The sequence below is a fragment of the Pinus tabuliformis genome, chromosome 9, assembly GCF_031772625.1.
Source record: "Pinus tabuliformis cultivar Carrire ecotype Pingquan chromosome 9, CPIR1, whole genome shotgun sequence".
Lineage (NCBI taxonomy): Eukaryota > Viridiplantae > Streptophyta > Pinopsida > Pinales > Pinaceae > Pinus > Pinus tabuliformis.
Genome location: NC_142307.1, coordinates 1,742,659,127 through 1,742,683,741, shown reverse-complemented (window position 1 = coordinate 1,742,683,741; position 24,615 = coordinate 1,742,659,127). Strand labels below are relative to the sequence as shown.

General features: G+C 41.8%; 1 protein-coding gene across 1 annotated transcript in view; it reads left to right on the top strand.

Moving 5' to 3' along the window:
- LOC149155680 (non-canonical heme oxygenase HOZ, chloroplastic-like) overlaps window positions 1-24,615 on the top strand; it is a 244,687-nt gene that overhangs the window by 76,908 nt on the left and 143,164 nt on the right. Inside the window, exons 4-5 of the mRNA XM_089445922.1 lie at window positions 13,855-13,953; window positions 14,152-14,247. Coding sequence (XP_089302048.1) covers window positions 13,855-13,953; window positions 14,152-14,247 — 195 coding nt within the window. The remainder of the gene's footprint in view (window positions 1-13,854; window positions 13,954-14,151; window positions 14,248-24,615) is intronic.

Below are 24,615 nucleotides of genomic sequence, written 5' to 3'. Positions count from 1 at the left end.
AAGAGGTCATCTAAGTCCGCCTAGAAGAATTGTGAAAATCAAAATAATTTTATTTTTATTTTTTGGGCATCATGTAGGCTCAAAAAGGACAAGTCGACCCTGTTACCCACCAAAAGTGGGTGACCCCATAGGAATTTTTTTCTCCTAGATTTGTCTTCAACTGGTAGTCATCAGCCCTTGACAGCCACTAGTGTAGCCGATATATTGTTTCATTTGGTCTCCGCTCCCTGAGCCAATCATATGCCCCCTCGCCCATTTGTCTAGAGCATATGTTTGAAGGTGGGCAATCCAATCCTAAAGGTATGTTTTTCATTGTGCAATCAAGGACTTATGCTTGTTTTTCCTTGGGCACTTTTGGCATGGATTATTGGGTGACTTCGAAGAAGGGTTTTGACTGTAGTCTTGTTCCCTCACCTTAAATGGGGGGTTAATCCTCAACCCTAGTCTTGTGGGATCTCCCTTATTGGCTTATAGCTTCAGGAAGGGCACTACTTGGGGAATCCTGATTTTGGTAGCATTGTCCCTGTTAGTTTTTGTAGCATCGGATGTGTTCTAGCCTTGAAATTTTGTGGAGACGCTAGAATAAATGAGATTTCCAAAACTCAAAAATCATTTCTGGAAATTCAGCCTAGAAATGATTTAATTAGATTATTAACAAGTTTTTTAAATATTTCCTAAGTCTAAACTTAGGGAATATGGTTAATTAATCAGTATTAATTAAGTCAAGGCGTGAATGATCTAGAAACTCACACTGATCAACTTCAAGTTAATCCTAGCCATCGATTAAGATTTAATCTTGGTTGTTGGTGTCCCAACAAAGGATTATAAGAAGAAGTCGATGGGCACTGTAGAAGACACTTCAACTGTTTGATTTCATGAGCAGATCGATTTCCAGAGTAGCAACAGTTAGTTGCCGGAGAGAGAGCCAGTGAGATCAAAGCAGTGAGAGAGGGGCAGAGACAGTGAAGTAAGAGGAAGGATTCCAGATCTGGTGAGTGCATTTACAGAGAGGCAGAATAGCCACAATGAGGCTAACGCCGGGGCAACATAGTAGCCTCTAGAGGCAGTTTTGATTATGCTGGGGAAAGACGAGTTTCAGTTCCAGAAGCTGGACAAAGGTTCTGGAGGTCAGGAGAGACATTCTCCCATAAAGCAGTAGACTACATGACTTGAGGAGATGCTAGTTCAAATTGAGCGCAGAAGGGACTGCGCTAGGGTGATGCAATCACTGCGTAGAGCCAGTTTGGACGGCTCACTTTGAGCTGAGGTCAGAGCCTAGGTTTCCCTGTGTAGTGAGGAAATTTCCTCACTAGATTTTTCTTGCCAGTATTTCTCTGTAGGATTGCCAGTTTTGGCATCCAGTTGTACTCAGATTATTTCACTGCTGCTTAAAATCAAAACCCTCAGCTGTTGCACCGGTTTTCCCAAGTTTGGGTTTTTTCCGGGGACTTTTGTCCAAAAATAACTGTGTTATTTTATGTGTTTGTGCTAGCATTTCTTCCAACGTTTATTCTTCCGTAGTTTAATTTGTGTAGGTTGCAGTGTTATTTATTCAGTATTTGTTGTAGCAAATAGTAAAAAATTGTTAAATTAAATTAACAATTAGGAGAATAATTTCTAGTTGCAATAGGATTATGGTTTGGAATTTTCACATGGTATTAGAGCCTAGTTGATCAGCCGGATAGCTCAGAGGCGAAGAGAGAAGGGATTTGGCTGTTCAGTGTGAGAAGTAGATCGAAATCCCAGAGGCAGTGCAGTCACTCTGCCAAGAGGCTGAGTTACTTGAGGAGATTCAATTTTTGTGAGTGGGGTAGAAAAATTCGATCTCTCCAGATCAAGTTATTCCAGAGGCAGAGGGAGCAACTCAGTATTTTTCGTCGAGCAGATCTCTAGCTGAATGTAGTGGTTTTGCAACAGTTTGCGAGAGCAGAGCCAATGTTGGGTGGAAGGAAGAAGAGCACACATTGGGGGAAAATTTTCCTCAAGGAACTTCTAGTCTCAAGAAGTTCAATTTTTTCCTTGCAGATCATCATTGTGAGCATATTTTCTCACTCTAGAAGGGAGTGTGAATAATTGAGCAGCAACTGAGCAGAAGGAAAAAAGGAGATTTTCGACACTTGTTGAGATGGCCACTGTTGAGCTTTGTGATCAGGACATGTTGGATGGAGCTTCCAACTATGTCATCTGGAAGGCAAGGATCCTTCCTTCTGGATGAGTTTGGCTTGAAGATGTATATAGATGTAATGGTAGCAGTTCCCTAGGATTCAGATCCGCTGAAGGAGTACAGAAAGGAGATGGCATGGGCGAAGAACTTGATCCTAGATGGTGTTCAGGATCATGTTGTTTCTCACATAGCTGGCAAAGATAATGCCAAAGAGATGTGGGACACTCTCTCCATGTTATACCAGGGTACTTCTGAGTAGCAGAAGATGTACCTCAAGGAGAAGCTGAGGCTCATCAGGATGCAGAAAGGGGAAGACATAAACCCCTTCCTCACCAGGATTTAGGAGGTTTGAGACCAGTTGTCAGTTGTTGGGGCAGCACATCAACCCACAGAGCTAGTGCGATTAGCACTAAACAATATCTCCGAGGAGTGGCAGGTATTCGTCCAAAGTATCTTGGGCAGAGATACCTTGCCAAGGTGGGACAAGATGTGGGCTGATTTGCAGGAGGAGGAGTTGAGACGAGCTTTATTGAAGAGCTCAATCAGTGGTAGCAGTAGCAGATTGAAGTAGGTAAGGAGGAGGAGAATGTGGCCCTCACATCGAAGTGTCCCAGTTAAGGACAGGGGGAGCAGAGGAGGAAGAAGGAGGACCTGTTGAAGGTCAATTGCTTCAGATGGGGTGAGCTTGGTCACTACAATACCCAATGTCCTCTTAGGAAGAAGGACAAAGAGGAGAAGTAGGACCAACAGGCAGCATCAACAGAGATCAATAGGCTTTCTTCCAGGCTGGAGGAAGACTTCGCCATGTTTGCTGACATACCTCCAGTGGTGAGGTGGAGTGACTTGGTGCTGTAACCCTAGAGAGCTACAGAGATTGGGTAGGATCCTTGAGGAAGTCCACCTCATGGATCAATACTTTGATACGAGGACCCACTGTTTTTAGTAGTAGGATGGATCAATGGTAGTTGATGTAGTCAGATTCCAAAGTGACAGTTGTAGAGATTAGTAGCAGTCAGATGCTGGGGAGGGCAGTGCAGAGTTGCCAACAGTGCAGTTGGCACAGTGTAGAGTCAACAACAACCTAGATTCTTCAGTAGCAGTGCAGATACTAGCAACAGTCAGAGACTTGGGAGACAAATGCATCATTCTGATCACAGTTGATTTAGTATTTAGGATGCTTTTTAGTTGTAGATGTTGCAGTTGCAATAGTAATAGATGAAGAGGGAGTTGCAGTGTTGGCAATAGTTCAACAGGGTTAGCAACAACATAGATGCAATGTATATCAAACTTACGTAGTGATTGGTGAGCAGTTTAGCCAGACATCAACAACGTGACAAGAGATGATGTAGAGACAGGGTGCTGCTAAAAGGTGTGCAGTGGCACTAGAACATATTCCTTGCTAAGAGGGAGTGTTATTTTTTGTAGCATTAGATGCGTTCTAGCCTTGAAATTTAGTGGAGAGGCTAGAATACATGAGATCTCCAAAACCTAGAAACTATTTCTGGAAATTCTGCCTAGAAATGACTTAATTAGATTATTAACCGGTTTTTTAAATATTGCCTAAGTCTAAAATTAGGGAATATGGTTAATAAACAATATTGATTAAGTCAAGGCGTGAATGATCTAGAAACTCACACGGATCAACTGCAAGTTAATCCTAGCCATCGATTAAGATTTAATCATGGCCATTGGAGTCCTAACAAAGGATTATAAGAAGAAGTCGATGGGCACTTGGAAAAGACACTTCAGTAGTTCGATTTCATGAGCAGATCAATTTCCAGAGTAACAATAGTCAGTTGCCGGAGAGAGATCCAGTGAGATCGAAGCAGTGAGAGAGGGGCAGAGATAGTGAAGCCGGTGGAAGGATTCTAAATTCGGTGAGTGCATTTATAGAGAGGTAGAAGAGCCACAGTGAAGCTGACACTGGGGCAACGCAACAGCCTTTAGAGGCAATTTCGATTATGCTGGGGAAAGACGAGTTTCAATGCCAAAAGCTGGACAGAGGTTACGGAGGCCTGGAAAGACATTTTCCCAGACAACAGAAGACCAAACGACTTGGGGAGAAGTTGGTTCAAGCTGAGTGCAGAAGGGACTGCGCTAGGGTGATGCAGTAGCTGCGCAGAGCCAGTTTGGATGGCTCACTTTGAGCTGAGGTCAGAGCCTGAAGTTGCCTATGGAGTGAGGAAATTTCCTCACTAGATTTTTCTTGCCAATATTTCTCGTTAGGATTGCCTGTTTCGACATCAAGTTGTACTCAGATTATTTCACTGCTGCTCAATATTAAAATCGTCAGCTGCTGAACCGATTTTCTTAAGTTGGGTTTTTTCGGGGACTTTTGCCCAAAAGTAACTGTGTTATTTTATGTGTGTGTGCTAGCATTTCTTCCAGCGTTTATTCTTCCACATTTTTATTTGTGTAGGTTGTTGTGTGATTTATTCAAAATTTGCTATGGCAAATAGTAAATAATTTGTTAAATTACATTAAGAATTAGGAGAATAATTTCTAGTTGTTGCAATAGGATTCTGGTTTGGAATTTTCACAATCTCGCTTTCCCATTTCACATTTTTTCACTCCGCTCTACACATTACAAGCCCTATTTCATTATCTTCCCTCTTTGGGTCCACAAGGCGTTGGTACACCCCCTCCCCTTGTCCACGTGTTTGGGTCGGGCCTGGAAATGTTGCCCTAGAGGTTGATGCAGTTTAAAAAAAGTTAAAAACATATCATTGCCACAAGCAAGAAACAAAAGAAAAGAATATTATAAAATGCAAAAGATGGCCAGGACATTATATTAGCACGTGGGAAAAAGCCAAACATAAGCTCTACCCCTTCATTATGGCCATCACCCTGGTTCTTAGGGCCCATGAGTGCCCTCACATCATTAAGGAACCCATGCATGTCGTTGTTGATTTTTGGGTAGCATCAGATGTGCTCTAGCTCTGAAATTTTGTGGAGGGGCTAGAACACATAAGATCTCCAAGACCCAAAAATCGTTTGGAGAAATTCCACATGGATTGTATTTTATTAAAATAATTAATATTTTTAATGGGGTTCCTAACTCTAAACTTAGGAAAATTAAAATATTAATGGGTATTAATGAAACTATGGGTGAGAAGTTTCTAAGAGACGAGGATCAAGTGTTATTTAATCTTAGCCATTGATTAGAGACTTAATCTCGGTCGTTGATTTCACAACAGGAAAAGTATAAATGGAGGCTTGGGGTCAGTTGGAGAAGACACAAGGAGAGAGAGAATTGATCTGGAGTTCGATTTCTGGGGCTAGGAAGTTGAGAAATTTGAACTAAGTGATCATTCAGCCGCAGAGGGGCAGTGAGAATCCGGGAGAAGGATTTTTTGAAGAATACTGACAGAGTCGCTCCCGCCTGGAGCGTGGATTAGGAGCGGGATCGAGGTGGGGGGCGCTCCTCCGCAACACTAAGAGGCGGAGAGAGCTTGTAGAGAGGCAGCGTAGTAGTTGGGAGAGCTGATGCTGAGCCAGTCTGGGCTCACGCAGTCCTGACATAGAGTCAGCGCAGAGCAGAAAAGATGCTTGTCACGCAGAATCCAAAACCGCTGGGAACAACCGGAACTGTTGGAATAGCCGTGATCGCTGACGCAGAAGGCAGAAGAGGTGACACAAGGCTAACGCAGGGCCTACCTAGGGCCAACGCAGAAATAGCCAGTCTTGTGTCGGATCAGCCGAAATTCTGCCAGGTGAAGTGAGGTAAAACTCACTCAGATTTTCTGCCAGTATTTTCTCTGTAAAGGATTGCTAGATGAGCATCCTAGATTTGTATTTAGATATTTCTCCTGCATAATAATAAACCCTCAGAATTGCTGCACCGATTTTCCCGCATTGGGTTTTTCTGGGGACTATTTTGTCTAAAAGTAAGTGTGTCTTATATATCTTGTTCTTTGCTCTGTTTTCCTTTTCATGAGATCAAATATTTAATTAGTGTAGGCTGCAAAAGTAATTTGCTTCAGTATTCAGAAGAATAACTTGATGATTTAAAAATCAAGTAAGTGAAGTAGATTCAGATTTGCTGCAGTAGGGGTTCCTTCGAGTCTAGGAATTTTCACATGGTATCAGAGGATTGATTTTGAAACAGGAAGAGTGTATCCAGTGCTGAGTAGTGAGGCCGAAAGCTGCACTTGGCAGCAATTTGAATCCCCTTGAAGGGATTGCGTAGTCTTTGCCGGGAAGCAGATCCGAGGAAATCTCTCTTTGAGTGAGATGACAGAGGTACGATTTCCAGTTCGTGAGTTTGCAGAGGCAGAGGGAGTGACGCAGAGCCTTAGCGTAGTGCTTGAAGGGCGTAGTTTCTGCTAGGGCAGAAATCCGCTGGAAAAGAACAAAGACAGGTAGAAGGGGAATTTTCTCCTCAGAGAACTTTCCTCTAGAAAGTTCGAATTTCTCACTTGCTAAGCAGCTGAGAAGTACTAAGCAGTGACAAGAGGAGTCTGTTCGACATTCTGGTGAGATGGCATCGCATGGGCCCAAAGTTTAGTACAGGTTGGAAGGTGCTTCCAGCGATGTCATATGGAAGACCAAAATCTTAGTTGTTCTGGAAGAATACGATCTCAAGGCCTACGTCAAATGTGTTGTAGCTGTTCCTGCTGACAACGATCAAAAGAAGAAGTACAAGGCTGAGCAGGGAAGGAAAAGAGGCTCATTCTCGATGGAGTTTGAGATCATGTGGTCTCACACTTACAGGGCAAGGATACAGCCCAAGAGATGTGGGAAGCCTTGTCTTCTTTGTATGAAGGCTCTTCTGAACATCGGAAGATGTACTTAGAGCATAAGTTGTAGTGGACTTTGATGCAGAAAGGAGAAGGGTGAACCTCTATCTTCAACGTCTTCAGGACACTAGAGACCAACTTGTTGTAGTGGGGTCCACTCCTCAACGAACCGTGATGGTGAGGATAGCCCTGAATGGAGTCTCAGATGAATGGAAAGTTTTCTTCCAAAGCATATTGGGCAGAGAAAAACTACCTTCATGGGAGGAGATGTGGGTGGCTCTTCAATAGGTGGAGTTAAGGAGGGACCTAGTGAAGGTCAACCTCAATGGCAACAATGGGAGTGGCACACAGACGAAGGAGGAGGAGGAGAACACAACTTTAGCATTGAAGGGACAGCAGAAGCCAAAGCGAGAGAAGGACATTTCGAAGGTGAAATGTTTCAGTTGTGGCGAGATGGGCCACTATGCATCCCAATGTCTTTTGAAGAAAAAGGATAAGGATGAGAAACATGATCCTAAGGCTGCTTCAACAAAGATTAATGAGGATGAGTTTGCCATGAGTGCCCACGCATCTCTAGGCGGGAAATGGGGCGATATTGAGCTGTAGTTGGGAGGACTGCATGTGGGCAGGATCCTTGAGGAGACCACCTCTTGGATCAATTCCTTGCTATAGTAGCCCAAGATTCAGCAGTAGCAAGATGGACCTAGTGAAGGTCAACCTCAATGGCAACAATGGGAGTGGCACACAGACGAAGGAGGAGGAGGAGAACACAACTTTAGCATCGAAGGGACAGCAGAAGCCAAAGCGAGAGAAGGACATTTTGAAGGTGAAATGTTTCAGTTGTGGCGAGATGGGCCACTATGCATCCCAATGTCTTTTGAAGAAAAAGGATAAGGATGAGAAACATGATCCTAAGGCTGCTTCAACAAAGATTAATGAGGATGAGTTTGCCATGAGTGCCCACGCATCTCTAGGCGGGAAATGGGGCGATATTGAGCTGTAGTTGGGAGGACTGCATGTGGGCAGGATCCTTGAGGAGACCACCTCTTGGATCAATTCCTTGCTATAGTAGCCCAAGATTCAGCAGTAGCAAGATGGACTTAGTGTCAGATGACGCAGTGGAGTGTTTGGAGGACAGATGTAGTGGTAGGGGACTAGAGATTGATCAGCGCAGAGCAAGGTTGGCAGCAGTGCAAGAGTTAGCAACAACGCAAAAGATTCAGAGGGTCAAAATCAGCAGCAGTCAGAATCCAACATTCATTGTATGATGTTGAACACAGTTAAGTTCGACTAATTTTGGGTGGCTTTTCAGTTGCTTACTTCTCAGCAATTGAGTTGAAGTGCAACAGTTAGCAGTGGCAGTGCTATGGGAAGCATGATGTAGCATATTGAGAAGGAGCCGCATTATAGGTGCAACAGTGACAATGGCAGTGTCATGGCAACACTACAGATTGCAACAACACAGTGGATGAGGGGCAACAGGTTGAACATCAGCAACGTAGAGGGCCGATGCCGTGGATCAATGTGATACTTCTGTTGGGAAGTATTGCTAGAGCACATTCCTTGCTAAGAGGGAGTGTTGATTTTTGGGTAGCATCGGATGTGCTCTAGCTTCGAAATTCCGTGGAGGGGCTAGAACACATAAGATCTCCAAGACCCAGAAATCATTTGGAGAAATTCCACCCGGATTGTATTTTATTAAAATAATTAATATTTTTAATTGGGTTCCTAAGTCTAAACTTAGGAAACTTAAAATATTAATGGGTATTAATGAAAATATGGGTGAGAAGCTTCTAAGAGATGAGGATCAAGTCTAATTTAATGTTAGCCGTTGATTAGAGACTTAATCTCGGTTGTTGATTTCTCAACAGGAAAAGGATAAATGGAGACTTGGGGTCAGTTGGAGAAGACACATGGAGAGAGAGAATTGATCTAGAGTTCGATTTCTAGGGCTAGGAAGCTGAGAAATTTGAACTAAGTGATCATTCCGCAACAAAGGATCAGTGAGAATCTGGGAGGACTTTCCGGAGAATAATGACAAAGAGGCAGAGAGGGCTTGTAGAGAGGCAGCGAAGTAGCCGGGAGAGCTGACGCTGGGCTAGTCTGGGCCCACGCAGTCCTGATGCTGAGCCAGAAGGGCCAACACAGAGCAGAAAATTTGCCTGTCACGCAGAATCCAGAACTGCTGGGAACAACCGAATTGTTGGGAATTATCGGAACAACCGGGATAGCTGACGCGGAGGGTAGAAGAGGTGACACAAGGCTGACGTAGGGCCTATGTAGGGCTAACACAGAAATAACCGGGGTTAGCCAGTCTTGTGCCAGATCAACTGAAATTCTGCCGGGTGAAGTGAGGTAAAACTCACTTAGATTTTCCGCCAGTGTTTTCTCTGTAAAGGATTGCTAGATGAGCATTCTAGATTTGTATTCAAATATTTCTCCTACATAATAATAAACCCTCTGAACTCCTACACTGATTTTCACGCATTGGGTTTTTCCAGGGACTATTGTGTCCAAAAGTAAGCGTGTCCTATGTATCTTGTTCTTTGCTCTGTTTTTTGTTTCATGAGATCAAATATTTAATTATTGTAGGCTGTAGAAGTATTTTGCTTCAGTATTTAGAAGAATAACTTGATGATTTAAAAATCAAGTAGGTGAAGTAGATTCAGATTTGCTGCAGTAGGGGTTCCTTCGAGTCTAGGAATTTTCACAGTTGCAACCCCTGGTGGGCAGTGAAATGCCCCACCTGAAGGGGGTAATAACTGCTTATATTGTACACAACATGCTCTCATCTCATGGAGCTCTGGGTAGTAATACAAAGAAAAATCAAGAAAATGAAAAATGCAAATGAAGAAGGGTGGAAAAACAAAGGCCAAGGTAATTCATGTATCCACGTTTTCTCCATCCTACATCTATAAATCTAAATATGTGGACATCCCTCATCATTACCCCCCTTGAATCCATGGCATTTGGCTTTGAGACCCCCATGTCCCCATCCATATCATCATTATTCACATGACCCCTATCAATTGAAGGATGTACCTTGGACCTGTATTTCCCCTTTGGGGCTGGGAATAATCTAATAGGGTTGTTTATTAGCCACTCCTACCTAGGGAGGTAACACTGTTACATACTTAAGCTCTAAATTTGGAAGGGAAGCACATTATGAAGTCTCATTCGTGCCCTTGATTAACAAGCTTTGTTCACTTAGATGCACTATTGAATTATTGTACTTGATGGTGAGGAAGTGCATTGGATCTTATATGTAATTGGCAGGTGGTTTCATCATGGGCTGGGCAACTTAATTGGGGCCCAAGCCAACCAAAAGATCATATTGACACCCTTAGGGGATGTGTTGAGAGCCATGGGACTCCATCATGTGTTAGAGCATCATTTCATGCCATGGGCACCCTTAACACCTTCAACAGCTTGTTTATTGCCCCACATTATTCGCAAGATGATGCACTTTGACCAGTGTGCCCAATCGACCCAGCATGATCATGGCAACTGATCCAAGGCCCAAAGGAGGTTTGTCTCACCTTTGAGACTTGGGAGGGCATGCACCATCATCAGAGCCCTCATTTGGAGCAGTCTATAGGCTTATCTTTCATCAGGAGACCCATGAGACCAACATTTGTGCCCCAAACCCACTATGGGGCACCACATGATGACTTGCATGGAAAATTAGGGGCCATCCCCTAATTCATCTTTATTGGAGCCCTCTCTCTCATCATGGCACTTAGAGGACTCAACGTGGCCCTCCAACGGCCCTACATCATCATGACATCATCAACTTAGCTTGCATATGGATGGCTTATTCATAACTTGTGATAGCTACTTGGTCGGCTTGTGACAAGGCTTGTTCTTAGCACATTATTTTATAATTTTGGGGGCTCATTAGGCTAATTTGATTTAGAGAAACTCATATGAATAGAAAAAAGTCTCATTTGTGAGAACTCATCAGGGTTTTCGACCCTTTTATGCAATTCACACTTTTTCTCTTGGAATCTTTGGAGTACCTTGGATACACTATGATATTTGGAGCTGATTTTTGATCTAGTCTTGGAGCTACTTCTTGAATATGGATGGATATATTGCATGACTATTTTGTAAGTTCTCTTGTTGATGAAATCTTTCTTTGCAAATTGTCTAATGCATGTAATTGTTGCAACTAGAATAAATTCTATTGTGCCCTAGTTTTGTTGAAGATCAATTTGAAAGCTATTTGGTTGGCTGTTGCATATATTATTCATGATATAACATGCAATGAATGTTCCTAGTAATGAGATGTTATTTTTCTTCATGAAACTTCATATTCTAATAGTAGGTAATAGTTGAAAGTTGATAGCTAGGGCATCATCTTTTAGCCTCCTTGAAGACAAATTTGGCTTATCTAATACATCTAGGGCTCCCTAAACCCAAGGGAAAAGACAGTGGCCTAGGTCGTTTGGTGATCAACTTCTCTTTCTTCCTTTTCCCCTCCCAAAATTTTGGCCCCTCTTTCCTTGGAAGACTAGCTAGGGCATCAAGCGAAATCCTTTAGAGGAATTTTTGGATTCCGTTGAGACAAGATTCTTCCCTGAGGTCTTGTCTTGAGGATCTACAATTTTGGTTGATTTCTCATAATGACTCATCCATAAATTCTTGTGCCCTATAAAGGGAAACCTAGCTTGTATTTCCTTGGATAGGTGGCATTCTTGAGGGTTGTATGAGAATTATATTTGGTGGAATAAATCACAGGAGATGCTTTCTCCTCCCTTCCCTTGACCTAGTAGCACCTTGGAAGCATTTCTTCCCACACTTAGTCACAAAACCTTAGGTCTAGTTCAAGCCTTTCTTAGATCTTTCAAAGAGAGCCCAAAACCTTTTAGTAGCATTAAAATCGTCACATAGAGCTCCTTTGAAAGGTCTTACATCATCTCCTAGAGTCTTGACCTTAGAAATACATATTACCATTGCATATCTTAAACCCTAAGTATTGACCTCTTCCTAGGTCTTTCTTGGAGATCATTTGGCTTCCTTGAAGCATTGGACCATTATTGTGTCTCTCCTTGAATGGGCTTAGTGGAATCACTTCACATCTAAATCATTGACCTATTCATTCCAAGTGATTCTTTTCCTATCGGGACTCCTCTCATCAGTGAAACTCTGTAAAGAGCATGGGACCTTGACTAAGGTGACAATGGGTCATTGTCCCATTGTTGTCACTTAGTCTAGTAGTTGTCCTTTAAGTTTCCCTTCCTTTGGGCCCTACTAGACTGTGTGGTAACAGGCACCACCACGAAAGGGCGTGACCCTTGGTCAAAATTCAACTCATTCGACTTGTATATATACATGATGTGACACTTCACCTTGATCATTCAATCATCACATCCTCTCTCTTCTAGAGCAGCTGCATGTGTGAACAGAAAGAGGTCGAATTGACTGAAATTTGACCAAGTTTGAGTTTCATTGAGTTTGACTATTGACCAGAGTTGACCATAGTATAGATCTGACCGCAGGCCGAGTTTATCGCAAGATTGAGCTTCACTGCAGGCTGAAATTTGACTGTTTGACCAGCTTTGACTTTTTTTTTAATTTTTTATTTATTTTTGGTTGGTTTGACCAGCATTGACTTGTTGGAAGTTGACCAGGTTTGGCTGGTATTTGGTCTTGGATATTGGCATGGATTTCTAGACGATTTGGATTTGTAAACCTTGTTGAAGAATAATTTCTCCTAGAAGAAAAATCGCTGGGTTTTCTACCAAGGTTGGGTTTTGCAGGGAAAAAATTGTTGTTTCTATTGTGCATGGTTGTCTCTTTATGATCTTACTGTTTTCGCTGCATTTACTGCTGATATTTTCTGTGTATAATTGCTCAATGATATTAGTGGCATGAGATAAATTGTTAAAGATCACTAGGTAGTAATTATTATATCAAAAAATTGGTTTCTACTGTACATCTTGTAGAAAATTCAACACTAGTAAGGTCAGAGAACAGATTTACAGTCATGATCGGTCAACCTTCCAGATCACCCATTTATCCATACTAAATGCCCAAATCAAACAAGTATAAGCACCCAATTGCAAAATGATCAAAGTACCTTTTGAATAGTAGTCCACCTTCATCCAAGTGGTAATGCTGGATGGCAAGAGGCACATGGCTGATGCAAATGGTGGAGGTATATGGCAAATCAGGGGCTGTCTGGCCGTTGTCAAATAGTGGCTATCAGGGGCTGTCTGGCCGCCTGTCAAATGTTGGAGACGTTTTTTCTCCTATGGGGTTACCCATTTTGGTGGGTAACACTCTTATTCTCTGTTTGTCATCAACCAACATAGATTGCATGGTAGGCATTCGATAAATTAATCCTACAGCTGGAGGATTAGGTTCTGTTGAAATGGTGTGTGAATTGATCATGTTAATACTGAAACGTTTAATTAGGTCTGTATAGAGAATATATTCCAAGATATGAATATAAGGCTGATATAATGACCTAGATGGTGGTGGACCTCATACTCATATATATTGGAATTTTTAACACACAAGCTTTCAGCAATGTAATGTTGTGCCATCCTTAGCTTTTTTTTGTCATTGATTTTTATTCTAGAGAAGGTATCAGTCATCACATTATATAAAATTGCAGGCGGTTTAGCAAATAATCCAATTCCACGAGTCAACATACTCTAAGAACAATGAGTATTTTTAAACTCTTGTTACTAATTACCAACTAGTAAGTCTGATTTCTTCAATATACATTCATCTTTTTTGAATTGATTTAATTCTTTGTGATGTCGAAAAAAACTTAAAGCTATCCAAATGGTAAGACAGGTTTTACGTGTCTAATTTCACTTTGTTTTCTGTCAGGATTTGGGTCTTGTGCTTAAATTGTATTTACTTACTAATTGTATTGTTATCCTAAATGTTTCATTATACGAAAGGCATTTCCTGGACTTATTAGCTTGTGATGTGCAGCACTACGAGGGCTATCCATCAGGATCAATGGTTGACATTTGTTGTGGTGAAGATGGGTGTCCAATATTAGCAATTAGCAGCCTTGCAGTTCATACTAAGGTTTGTCCATGATTATGTTTGCTGGCATAGTTTCAGTGAAAATTATATGTTGAGTTTTTGGTATTGTTTGTCATCCTTTTCATTTCATCTTAAATATGATGATAAGAATTACATTGAGCTTGCAATAGATCACAGATTTCAACATTTTGTTTGTATCATAATCAGAGACGCCCGTATGACGTATACTGGTGATTGCAGGATCTACTGGCAAATCCAAAATGTTCATTACTTGTAACCAAGGATCCGACAGATAGAACAGAACTTGTGATCACAGTGCATGGTGATGCAGTTTTTGTGCGTCTCTCTACACTTCCATTTGCTTGTCTTGTTTCTGTGTCAAATGAGCCAACCTCTATTGCTTGCTTGAGTAATTAATATAAAATGGAGCCTAGTATTCCTTTTATCTATCAAGCATACAAGTTCAAGACTTACACCTGCAAATGATATTATACTTGATGTTTGGAATGAGTAAAACATAAAGCGTTATAGAATTCTGAAGTTGAAATGAATTGTAGGCTTTACATAAAAGTTGCATGAAACTTCGAAGCGGGTATGGTTTTCAGAATGGGGATGGCATGGAAATTTTACCCTTCAAAAAGTTTGGAAACATGCAAATGACAAATTTAAAAAATTTGGAAATATAAAAAAATTCAAAATAATATATATTTATATATAGTTTTCAATTTTCAAGGAAAACTTTGTGGGGAAACCTAAGGGATGCTTCTCCATATTTGTGGATTGCATTTCTATTGAATCTGTTGGTCTGGGGGATTCGATCCAGGCACTTACTAGCACAGTACTAGCACCACCCCCACCCCCCACCTTACACACACAAAGGAATGATAAACATTGTCAACAAATGATTAAAATTATTGTTTATATATTTTAAGCTTGGGATTTTGGCTTTTGATTTGATTTACTCTACACCTCTTAGGCTTGTTGGCTTTAGTGAGAGGATTTTCTTTGTTTAGGCCCTTTTGTGATCTTTGACGAGCCAACAATGAAAGGGGAAAGTCCTTTTGTGGATGGAATGGAGTGAAGAGGTATAACAGAAAGTGTCAAGTATGATCATGGATGTGTAAGACACTATCTTAACTAGTTTCCAAGTAGTGCAAGCTGACCCAAGAAATGACATAACTTCTAAAAGAAAACCATGTCCCGCATGGTAGGAGGAGGCAAAGCATAAAAGTCTAATGTTACGAAGTGTTATTAGATTTCATTAGAGTTTGCGACTTTCACAGAAATATCAAAGAAGTTATAGTATCACATCTAAGTAAAACAACCAATGCATGGAATAACACAAAAGAATATGCTGTAACCAAACTATACCATTCGTTGTGTATTTGTAATCTGAGAGGTGAGGGTGGAGCATCTGATATATTGCAGTTGAACTAGCACAGTGATGTATCTGAAGGAGAAAATGAGAAAACTATTCGAGTCTAGAGAGTCCAAGCAAGAAGGCTTGTGGAATCAGCAACCATACACTCACGTGAGGGTGTCTTTGAGGTAGTTATCCCTTGGGGTGTAGCACATTCTAAAGTGTTATTTATGTGTATCATTTTTATTTTCTTGCAAGATAATGTTTTATTTAAATCTCTCTCTCTCTCTCTATGTCGATTGCGGATTGCAGCTTAGTGGTGTGAAAATTCTTGAATCTAACACGTCAAAAACCCCTGCTGCAATTTTTGGTTTACTATCTCCTACTTGTTCTTTACATTAACAAGTTATTTAATTGCATAAACATTGAAGTAAACACAAATGCAGCTGTCACAGATATACAGATCATGCACTGAAGAAAACAGAAACAATAACACAAGGGACACCGTTATTTTTGGACAATCGTCCCTGGAAAAACCCAATGTGGGAAAACTAGTGCAACATATATGAGGGTTTTATTATTAAGCAGATTCTTAGATACAACTAGGGTGCTAGAATTGGCTCACCCAACAAAGAATGTCCTTGGCAATAGTACCTCTATCTGGAGACAGATATTCCGGCAAATCAGCGACCGGATGATCAACCCCAGAGTGACTCTGACTGTTCCTTGTGCTAGATAGCGAAAGCTGCTCCAAGCACTGCTCTGGAGCTGCATCACTCTTTAGGAACTGCGTCACCCGCTCCCGGCTGATCTACACTCAGTCTGCCCCACATAATCTTCCCAGCGTTGCCTCTGAATCCCTCTGCGTTAGCCTCTACGACTTTTGTGTCAGCCTCTATGACCTTCTGCATCCTCTGTGTTGCCTCCTCTTGCCTCTGCATAAGCCCTTCTTGGGCTTGCACTGTCTCTCCTAACACTTCACTGCCACTTTGCTATGTATTTTTCAACCTTGTATGAAAATCCCTTGGTGAAGTGCCCCTTGTTGCAACTGATCACTAACTTGATTTCCTCAGCAAACCTCGTCCCAGAAAATCGAATTCTTGATCTCTCTTCGTGTGTCTCCAACTGACCCTCAAGCCTCCTCTTATACTTTTCCTGTTGACGATTCAACGACCGAGATTAAGTCCCTAATCAACGACTAAGATTAGAACTGGCTTGATCTTCATCACTTAGAACTTTCTCACCTAGTTTGTATTAATACACATTGATATTTTTATTTTCCAAAGTTTAAACTGAGGAATCCATTAAAAATATTAATTATTTTAATATCTCTTCATCCAGTTGGAATTTCTCCAAATGATTTTTGGGTCTTGAGGATCTCATGTGCCTTAGCCTCTCCACCAAATTTCATGGCTAGAGCACATCTGATGCTACCAAAAATCAACACTCCCTCTTAGCGAAGAATGTGCTCTAGTAATGCCTCACCATAGAAGCATCACACTGATCCTCCACATCGGTCCTCTGTGTTGATGCTTGGCTTGCTGCCCCACATCCACTGCACTGCTGCTTCCTGTACTACTGCCCATGACACTGCCACTGCCATTGCTACCTCTGTATTACAACTCCTCTCAACATGCTGCCCATAGCACTGCCACTGCTAACTGTTGCACTGCAACTCAGTTACCGAGAAGTAAGTAACTGACTTCACCCAAACACTGACATCCTGGTCAGTCTGGAAGCCTCGTGATGCTGAAGTCACCTCTGCTGCTATTCTGTTCTCCTTCTGCTGCAACTGCGCTGTTGCAAACACCTCAGTGCCTCTCACACTGCTGCAACCTCCACTGTGCTGCTACAGACTTCTGCACTCTAGCACTGCCTTGCTGCTCCATCACACCTTGCTCCATCCGACACCTGTCATCATGCTACTGTCGTTAAGGGCTCCCATAGCTAGATGTGATCCAAGATTTTGGGCACCTCAAGGATCCTGCCCCCCTTCTGTAGTCCTCTCGACTACAGCTCTATGTCTCCCCACCTCTTCTTTAGAGGCGCATGAGCACTCATGGCATAATCGTCATCAGTCTCGACATCCTTCTCCGCCTTTTCTAGAGCAACCTTTGAGTCGGAAGCTTCTCCCTTGCCTTTCTTCCTGGGGCACTGAGAGGCATAATGTCCCATCGCCCCACAGTTGAAGCACTTGACCTTGGAGAAATATTTCTTCTTCCTCTTTTGAACCCCCTGTTGTCTCGCATATGTTAGAGCTGCATCCTCCTCCTCCTCTTTTTTGATTCGAACTCCCTTATCGCTACTCCCCGCCTTAGTCAACCTCCTGATCTCTTCCTGTCGAAGAGCAACCCACATCTCCTCCCAACTGGGGAGAGTCGCTTTGCCCAAAATGCTTTGGAAAAACGTCTCCCAGTGCTCGGAGACTGCATTCAGAGCAGTCCTGACCATAAATTCTGGATTCTGTGTAGACCCCATGGAAGTGAGTTGGTCACGAATTCCTTGCAACCTGAGAAGGAACAGATCTATCTTCTGTCCTTTCTGCATCTGAGATGACCTTAGCTGATTATCTAATAACATCTTCCGCTGCACGGAAGAGCCCTGGTATAAGGTGGTCAACGTCTGCCACATCTCCCTTGCTGTGTTCTTCTCAGCAATATGTGGTATGACATGATCCTTGACCCCATCTAGAATCATGCATTTCACCTTTGCCTCGGCCTCATACTTCTCATTTGCATTAGGGTCAACTAGGACAACAACTGTTTTCAAGGCATAGTCCTTGATGCGATGTTTATCCAGGATTGCCAGGATCATGGCCTTCCAGAGGACAAAATTGGAAGCCCCGTCCAATTTGTCTTGATCCCTCAATTTGTTCACTACCATCTCTGCTCCTCATCTCGACTCCCTCCGAGTCCTGATTTCCCTCTCGGAAATCATCTGGCCAACTCGAATCACTCATCTCCAATCGTCCTTTGCCGCTGCAACTCGGATCTAGATTTATTGGTTAGAAATTTGTCGAGGTAGTGCTTCCCTTTACCTTAGTTCAATCTCCTTAGACACTGTTGTGCACTCATAGAAACAACATCCCACCAGCTCCACAAATCAAAATCTGCACAACTCCCTTAGCCCGACAACTGAAGAATCTGAGCTCTTCTGGCTCTGCGCAATCACAATGAGAGCTGGATTAGCTCCTCTTGGCCATTGCGTCAATCCTTCCTGGCTGAGAAAGATGACTTGGCATTGCGTAGGTCTGATCTGTCCCCCCTCTGCCTCTGTGCTGACCTAGATAGTTGACGCAGCTACTGCATCACCTTCACCTGGCTCAGAGTGCTGACATAGGCACTACGTGAGCCTCTACGTCACCTTCTTTGCACTGCGTCCCTCCTCCTTCTGTGTCTTTGGCTCTGGAACAATGTTGTCTCTCGGGAAAACTGCTTCTCTGCTACAAATTCTCAGATTTTCTTGGTTGCTGCCTTCAGTCGCCTTTGATCTGCAATCGCTCTGATACCATGTGAAAATTCTTGAATCTAACACATCAGAAACCCCTACAACAATTTCTGGTTTACTATCTCCTACTTGTTCTTTACATTAACAAGTTATTTAATTGCATAAACATCGAAGTAAACACAAATGCAGCCTTCACAGATATACATATCATGCACTGAAGTAAACAGAAACAGTAACATAAGGGACACCATTATTTTTGGACAATCGTCCACGGGAAAACCCAATGCGGGAAAACTGGTGCAACAAGAATACATTTCAGCGAATCTGGACAACAACATTTATTGGCACGCATCCCAAGGCAAAACCGTACAATAGGAGAAAGGCACAAAAATCGAGGAAGAGGGACAGCAGCAAGGGCACGAATTTTGAAGCAGATTTGGGCACGAATTTCAAGGCAGATGTATTGCTAAAATCTGTACAGTCTATACAACAAGTTTTGGGCACATTTTTCGAGGCACGCTGTACAACATTTAATGTTGTAAAAATTTCTATTTTGGCTGTTTGCTGATTGGCACGATTTTCGAGTGGAGTTCAAGCACGGAAATTGAGATAAGTTGTAATTTGTGGTTGCTGGAATTTTTACTGTGTATTTCAGTTTCTCTGTAAAAGCATTTTCAGAAATAAAGAAGAGCTCTCAAACTGGTTTTCCCCAAGAGTTGTAGGGAGTTTTTCCAGGGTAACATTGACCAAAAATCATTGTGTTATTTTCTGTGTGTGGCTGTCATAATTTTGTTGTGTTTTATTTCTGCAATTTCAGCAGTTGTGAAATCTCTAAATTTGTGTTTTCAAAAAATATTTTCATTTCCAAATATTAGAATTTTTATCATGCTTGGATTTAAAACTAAATGCATGGAGTGATAAGGAAAACTGATAACCGGAGTGGGGGTTGAAACCTTCACAAATATACATATCATGCATTGAAGTAAACAGAAACAGTAACACAAGGGACACCATTATTTTTGGACAATCGTCCCCGGAAAAATCCAATCGTCACTCTTTAGGAACTGCTCTCATATCGAGACTCCTCCTCCCGATATGAGACTGCAAATGCTATATATGACAAACTGGTAGAGCTGTTTTCCATAAGTACCGTAGGAGAAGTAATCTCCTTAAGGCAAGAACTCTACAAACTGAAGATATCCAAGGAAGATGGAATAGCCTCATACTTCATGAGGATATTAGAGATTCGAGATCAACTACAAGAACTAGGAGAAGTTATGTCTGATAGAGAGATGACCACAGTGGTACTAAATGCACTACCGGAAGAGTGGGGTAACCTCACTTCAAGTCTATATGGGAAGAAAGAGACTACTCCATTTCAAGATCTATGGTCACTTTGTAAGATCGAAAAAACCAGTTTGAAGGCAAAGATCGATGTCGAACCAAGTGCGCAGAATCAAGCATATGCTGCAATAACAAGAAGAAATGGAAAATTTGGAAAGTTTGATCCTCCAAAGAAAAGGAAGAACATGGATAAGATATGCTATGGGTGTCATGAACTTGGGCACTATAGAAGAGATTGTCCTAATCATAGTAAGGACAAGAGGAATAGGGAAGAAGCACACATTACTGAAGAAGTGAAAGAGCCTGAGTCAAAGAAGCCTAAGAATGAAGAAGTCAAAGATCTCTATTATGAATGAGATTATCTTCTTCTCTAGAAGGTACTTTCCACTTGTAAATTATAGATAGGGTGCAGTTTAAATAAGATAGGATGCATCAGATTCGAAAATAGCATGATAGAAGCATTAGAAGTAAGAGCTCATGACATGGGAAGCAGAAAGTATGTCTAGTACAAATCCTACTGATTACAAAGAATAGGAAGCTCTTAGTAAGCCTCATTGATACTTATAAAAGGAAACAAAAGTCATCATCAACTGGGACCTTCATAGTCAATAAAGAAAACACCTACAGGGTGAGGATATCAAATATCCTCGAGCTTCTCTGCTGAAATTCTTATCAAAGGATTCATTGGTTTAGAAAGAGAGGCAAGGTTTTCATTAGGAATTCCAACTCATGGGATTCAAGGAAATGATGATATGATGATATAACAGGAAAGCAGGTCTGAAGGATAAAGTTCTTTCGAATGAAGCTGCTACAGGAAGTCTGGATGACTGAAGGAAAGATGAGGTATGTATGCTTGCATAGATTATTATGGAAGTCATGTCATATGGTTGCAGATAATATGAATCACTATTTCCATCCTGGGAAATATGATCAAGAAAAGAAAGGATCTCCTCCTCCGAAAGATTGTAGCAAAAGCATAAGTCGCACCAGATGAAATCAACATAATATATTCTCATATGAATCACGAGGAAGCTGACTACAATCAAGGAACTCTGATTGGAAGCTCTTTGGAATGAAATGTGTGATAAAAGAAAGGAAGAGATCGAGATAATATGCAACGATGGTAGAAGGCATTCAACATCCGAAGTCCATGAAGATTTGACTAGAATATCTCCTGAAAGGATGTGATAAAAGTCAGAAAAAGATAGAAGACCCTTGACAATAGATATCTGTGGGAGATGTGTCAATCTGCTTGTAGGATGCTGATACTTACAAGACAATGTCATGGTGAAAGATCATTACAAAGGTAATTTTGATTTGAAGTGTTCATTGGTTATTTTTGAACTAATATCTGGATGGGCTTATGTAGGACTGCCAAAGGCAAATTTGTGGATGACTTCCAAGTGGACCATATAGAAGGATGTAATGTGCATCCAAAAAATATGGCATGAAAGAAAAATGACATAAAGCAAAGCCATATGAAAAATCTGATGGATCACTTTCTAATGAGTTGAGGACATGAATAACTCATGGATAAAAGTGATGGATGATCTGTGCCCTATGTAGAAGTTCCCAAAAGATGAAGACTCCTTGACGAAAAAGAAATTCATGACATCGAAGGAATGAGCTCTTCAAGCAGCTGGTTGTTTCAGGATCTCCACATGAGGAGCTATGATAGGTCCTTAGTTAAGAGGGAGCTTGAAAATAAGTTTCTTACTTGGAAGAAACTTGGAAAATTCCTAAGCAGGGAGCTTAGGTACATTCCTTTGTGACAGGAATGAGTACATTCTTTAATGGAATATGTCCTCTTGGTTTGAAAAGGAGAGATAGACATGTCATTCTGATCTTTACCAGGGGAGACAGAAATGAGGATTGTGTAATCATTTGACATCCGATGCTCTTTGAGGATGAGATAGGGCATCCAATAGTAAGAGTAGTCGTGGAGGACCGATATTCTTTGTGGGACTGGGGAGTCTAGGAAAAGAATAGTGCTCATGGAGCATATCCTGAGAGAACTCGGGTGGGGTATGTTCCGAGAGAGACAATGATTAGTGTGTCTATAAATCATTGGTCTCGCCAGCATTGTGCTCTAATCTTGTGGAGAGATAGCATTGTTAGTCAAGACCTTGCTATATAACAATGTTGGTTGATATGATGATATACAAATGAGTTACAAATCTGAATTCTTCTTACGAGAGATTATTCAGATTGAGAAAGTCCAAGTACCATTATGAATACCTCCTTAGTTAAGAGGGAGTGTTGAAAAGTGTAACTAGGTTTGGTCTTCATAATGACATGTAATTATGATTTTATGTAATGAGATGTAAATAAGAAAAATAAAATTATTATATTGACTTGCTTCATGGGTTTCATGAGCAAGGGATTTTTTTTTTGAGTCAAGACTCCCATTGAGAGCCTTTAGGATTTATTTGTCATATAGTCATAAAATATTAGAGTCATTGTCATGTAATGAAGTCATGTTACACTTTGTAAAAGGTCAATATTGTCTATGTAAAGTATCCTCCAAGAACTTGTCATCTATCTTCTTCAAGTCGACCTACAAATGATGGAAGAACATTCTAGATGAAGTTGGCCTAACTCCAACTGTCAAGTCGACCTAAAGACCCAGTGAAGAGGTGTATAAATAGAAGAGAACTTGACCTCCATTCAAGGCAAGGAATTCGATCTGATTTCGGTCTAGGAGAAGTGCGAAGAAGGGTGCAGAAGAAAGTGTGAAGTAAAGGCAGTGAAAGGCTTTTTGTTGATTTGTGGAAGCATCAGATGTGCTCTAGCCACGAAATTTGGTGGAGTGGTTGGGGCACATGAGATCTCCAATACCCAGAAGGGTTTGGGCAGATTCTAAACAGTTCAGGAGATTTTAAAATAATAAATCTTTTTAATGGATTCCTTAAATCTAAAATTAGGGAAATTAAAATATTAATGTCGATTAATATAAAACTGTGTTAGAATGGTCCAAAAGACATGGATCAAGACAGATCTAATCTTAGCCGTTGATTAGGGACTTAATCTCGACTGTTGATATGTCAATGAGAAAAGTATAAGAGGGGGCTTGAGGGTCACTTGGAGAGTACACCAGAGTGATCAGTCATTCTATTCTCTAGAGTGGGGTTTGCTAAGAGAGATAGAATCAGTGATTGGAGAGTAGCTGAAGGGCATTGAGTACAGAGAGACAGAGAGGCAAAGATAGTGTCGGGAGAGAAATAGAGCAGCTAGAGAGAGTGACGCAGGAGCAACCATAGCTCACGCAGGGCCACGCAGAGGCAGCTAAGTGCCGCACAGAGCACTAGAGAGGTTAGCGTAGCTGACACAGGGCCTCCTCGGGCTGACGCAGGCCCAACGCTGGGTTAGGAGAGGTTGACGCAGTCCAGATTGGGCAGACGCTAGGGTTTTTGGGGCAGATTGGTGCTGAGTAGCTGCCGGAAGGATTATCCTGGGTTTCAGTCAGTAGATTTGTCAGAAATGGAGAGGTGTTACTGCTAAGGAAATTCTCTGTTGGGTAGGCCAGTTTCAGCACTGAGATTGTACTCTGATATTGCTTAATAAGAAAACCCTCAGATAACTGCACCGATTTTCCCAAATTGGGTTTTTCCGCGGACATTGTTGTCATATGGTGTGTTTGTTTCTGTTTCTTTTTAGTTGCTAATTTGTGATATGTTGAGCATGCACTAGTGTTTATTTTCAATATTTACATTGTAAATAACTTGTTAAGGAAAATAACAAGTAGGTAGGAATAAATCAGATAAAGTGCATGGAGGGTTTCTAACTAAGTAAACTTAGAAACTTCAACATGGTATCAGAGTGTGATTGCAGATCACAGGAGGACTAAAAGACATTAGCCGAGTGGAGCAATAGCAGCAGAAAACAGTTTTCCCGAGGTGACAGAAGTTGTTTCTAGCAGCGCAGAAGCTAAGGAGTGTGACGTAGAGCCAGCCAGCACCATGCAGCGGCAGCTGGGAGCTGCGTAGAGCCTTAGAGAGGCTAGCATTGCAGACGTAGAGGGTTAGAGGGTTGACACAGGGCCTCCCAGGGCTGACGCAGACCCATCTGGGGTGACGCAGGGCCAGGGTGAGGCAGAGAGGGGCTGACGCAGTCCACAGATAGGCAATTGCTGGGGTTTAGAAGGTTGCAGGAATATTGCAGAGTGGAGCTGGTGAGGTACTGTAGTCAGAACAGTACCTGATAGAGCAAGGCCAGAGGAGTTGCTACCGAGGGTTTCCAGCCGAGGAACCCGGATCAGTGGTGCGGTTGCACAAGATGATCAGAGTAGGGGGCATCTCGACAAGCGGTAGAAGGGAAGAGAACTTCTAGATGGGAAGTAGAGACTCAGAGGAGTCAAACAAAGAACTTCCAAGAGGGAAGTAGAGACTCAGAGGAGTTGAACAAAGAATTTCCAGGAGGGAAGTAGAGGAGCATCATGGCACTACACGGAGTAAGAGACCAGGATAGACTGGACGGAGTATCGAAATTCGCAGTCTGGAAGGTCAGAATCTTATCTGTACTTGACAGGAATAGTGTCAAGAACTTCGCCTTGA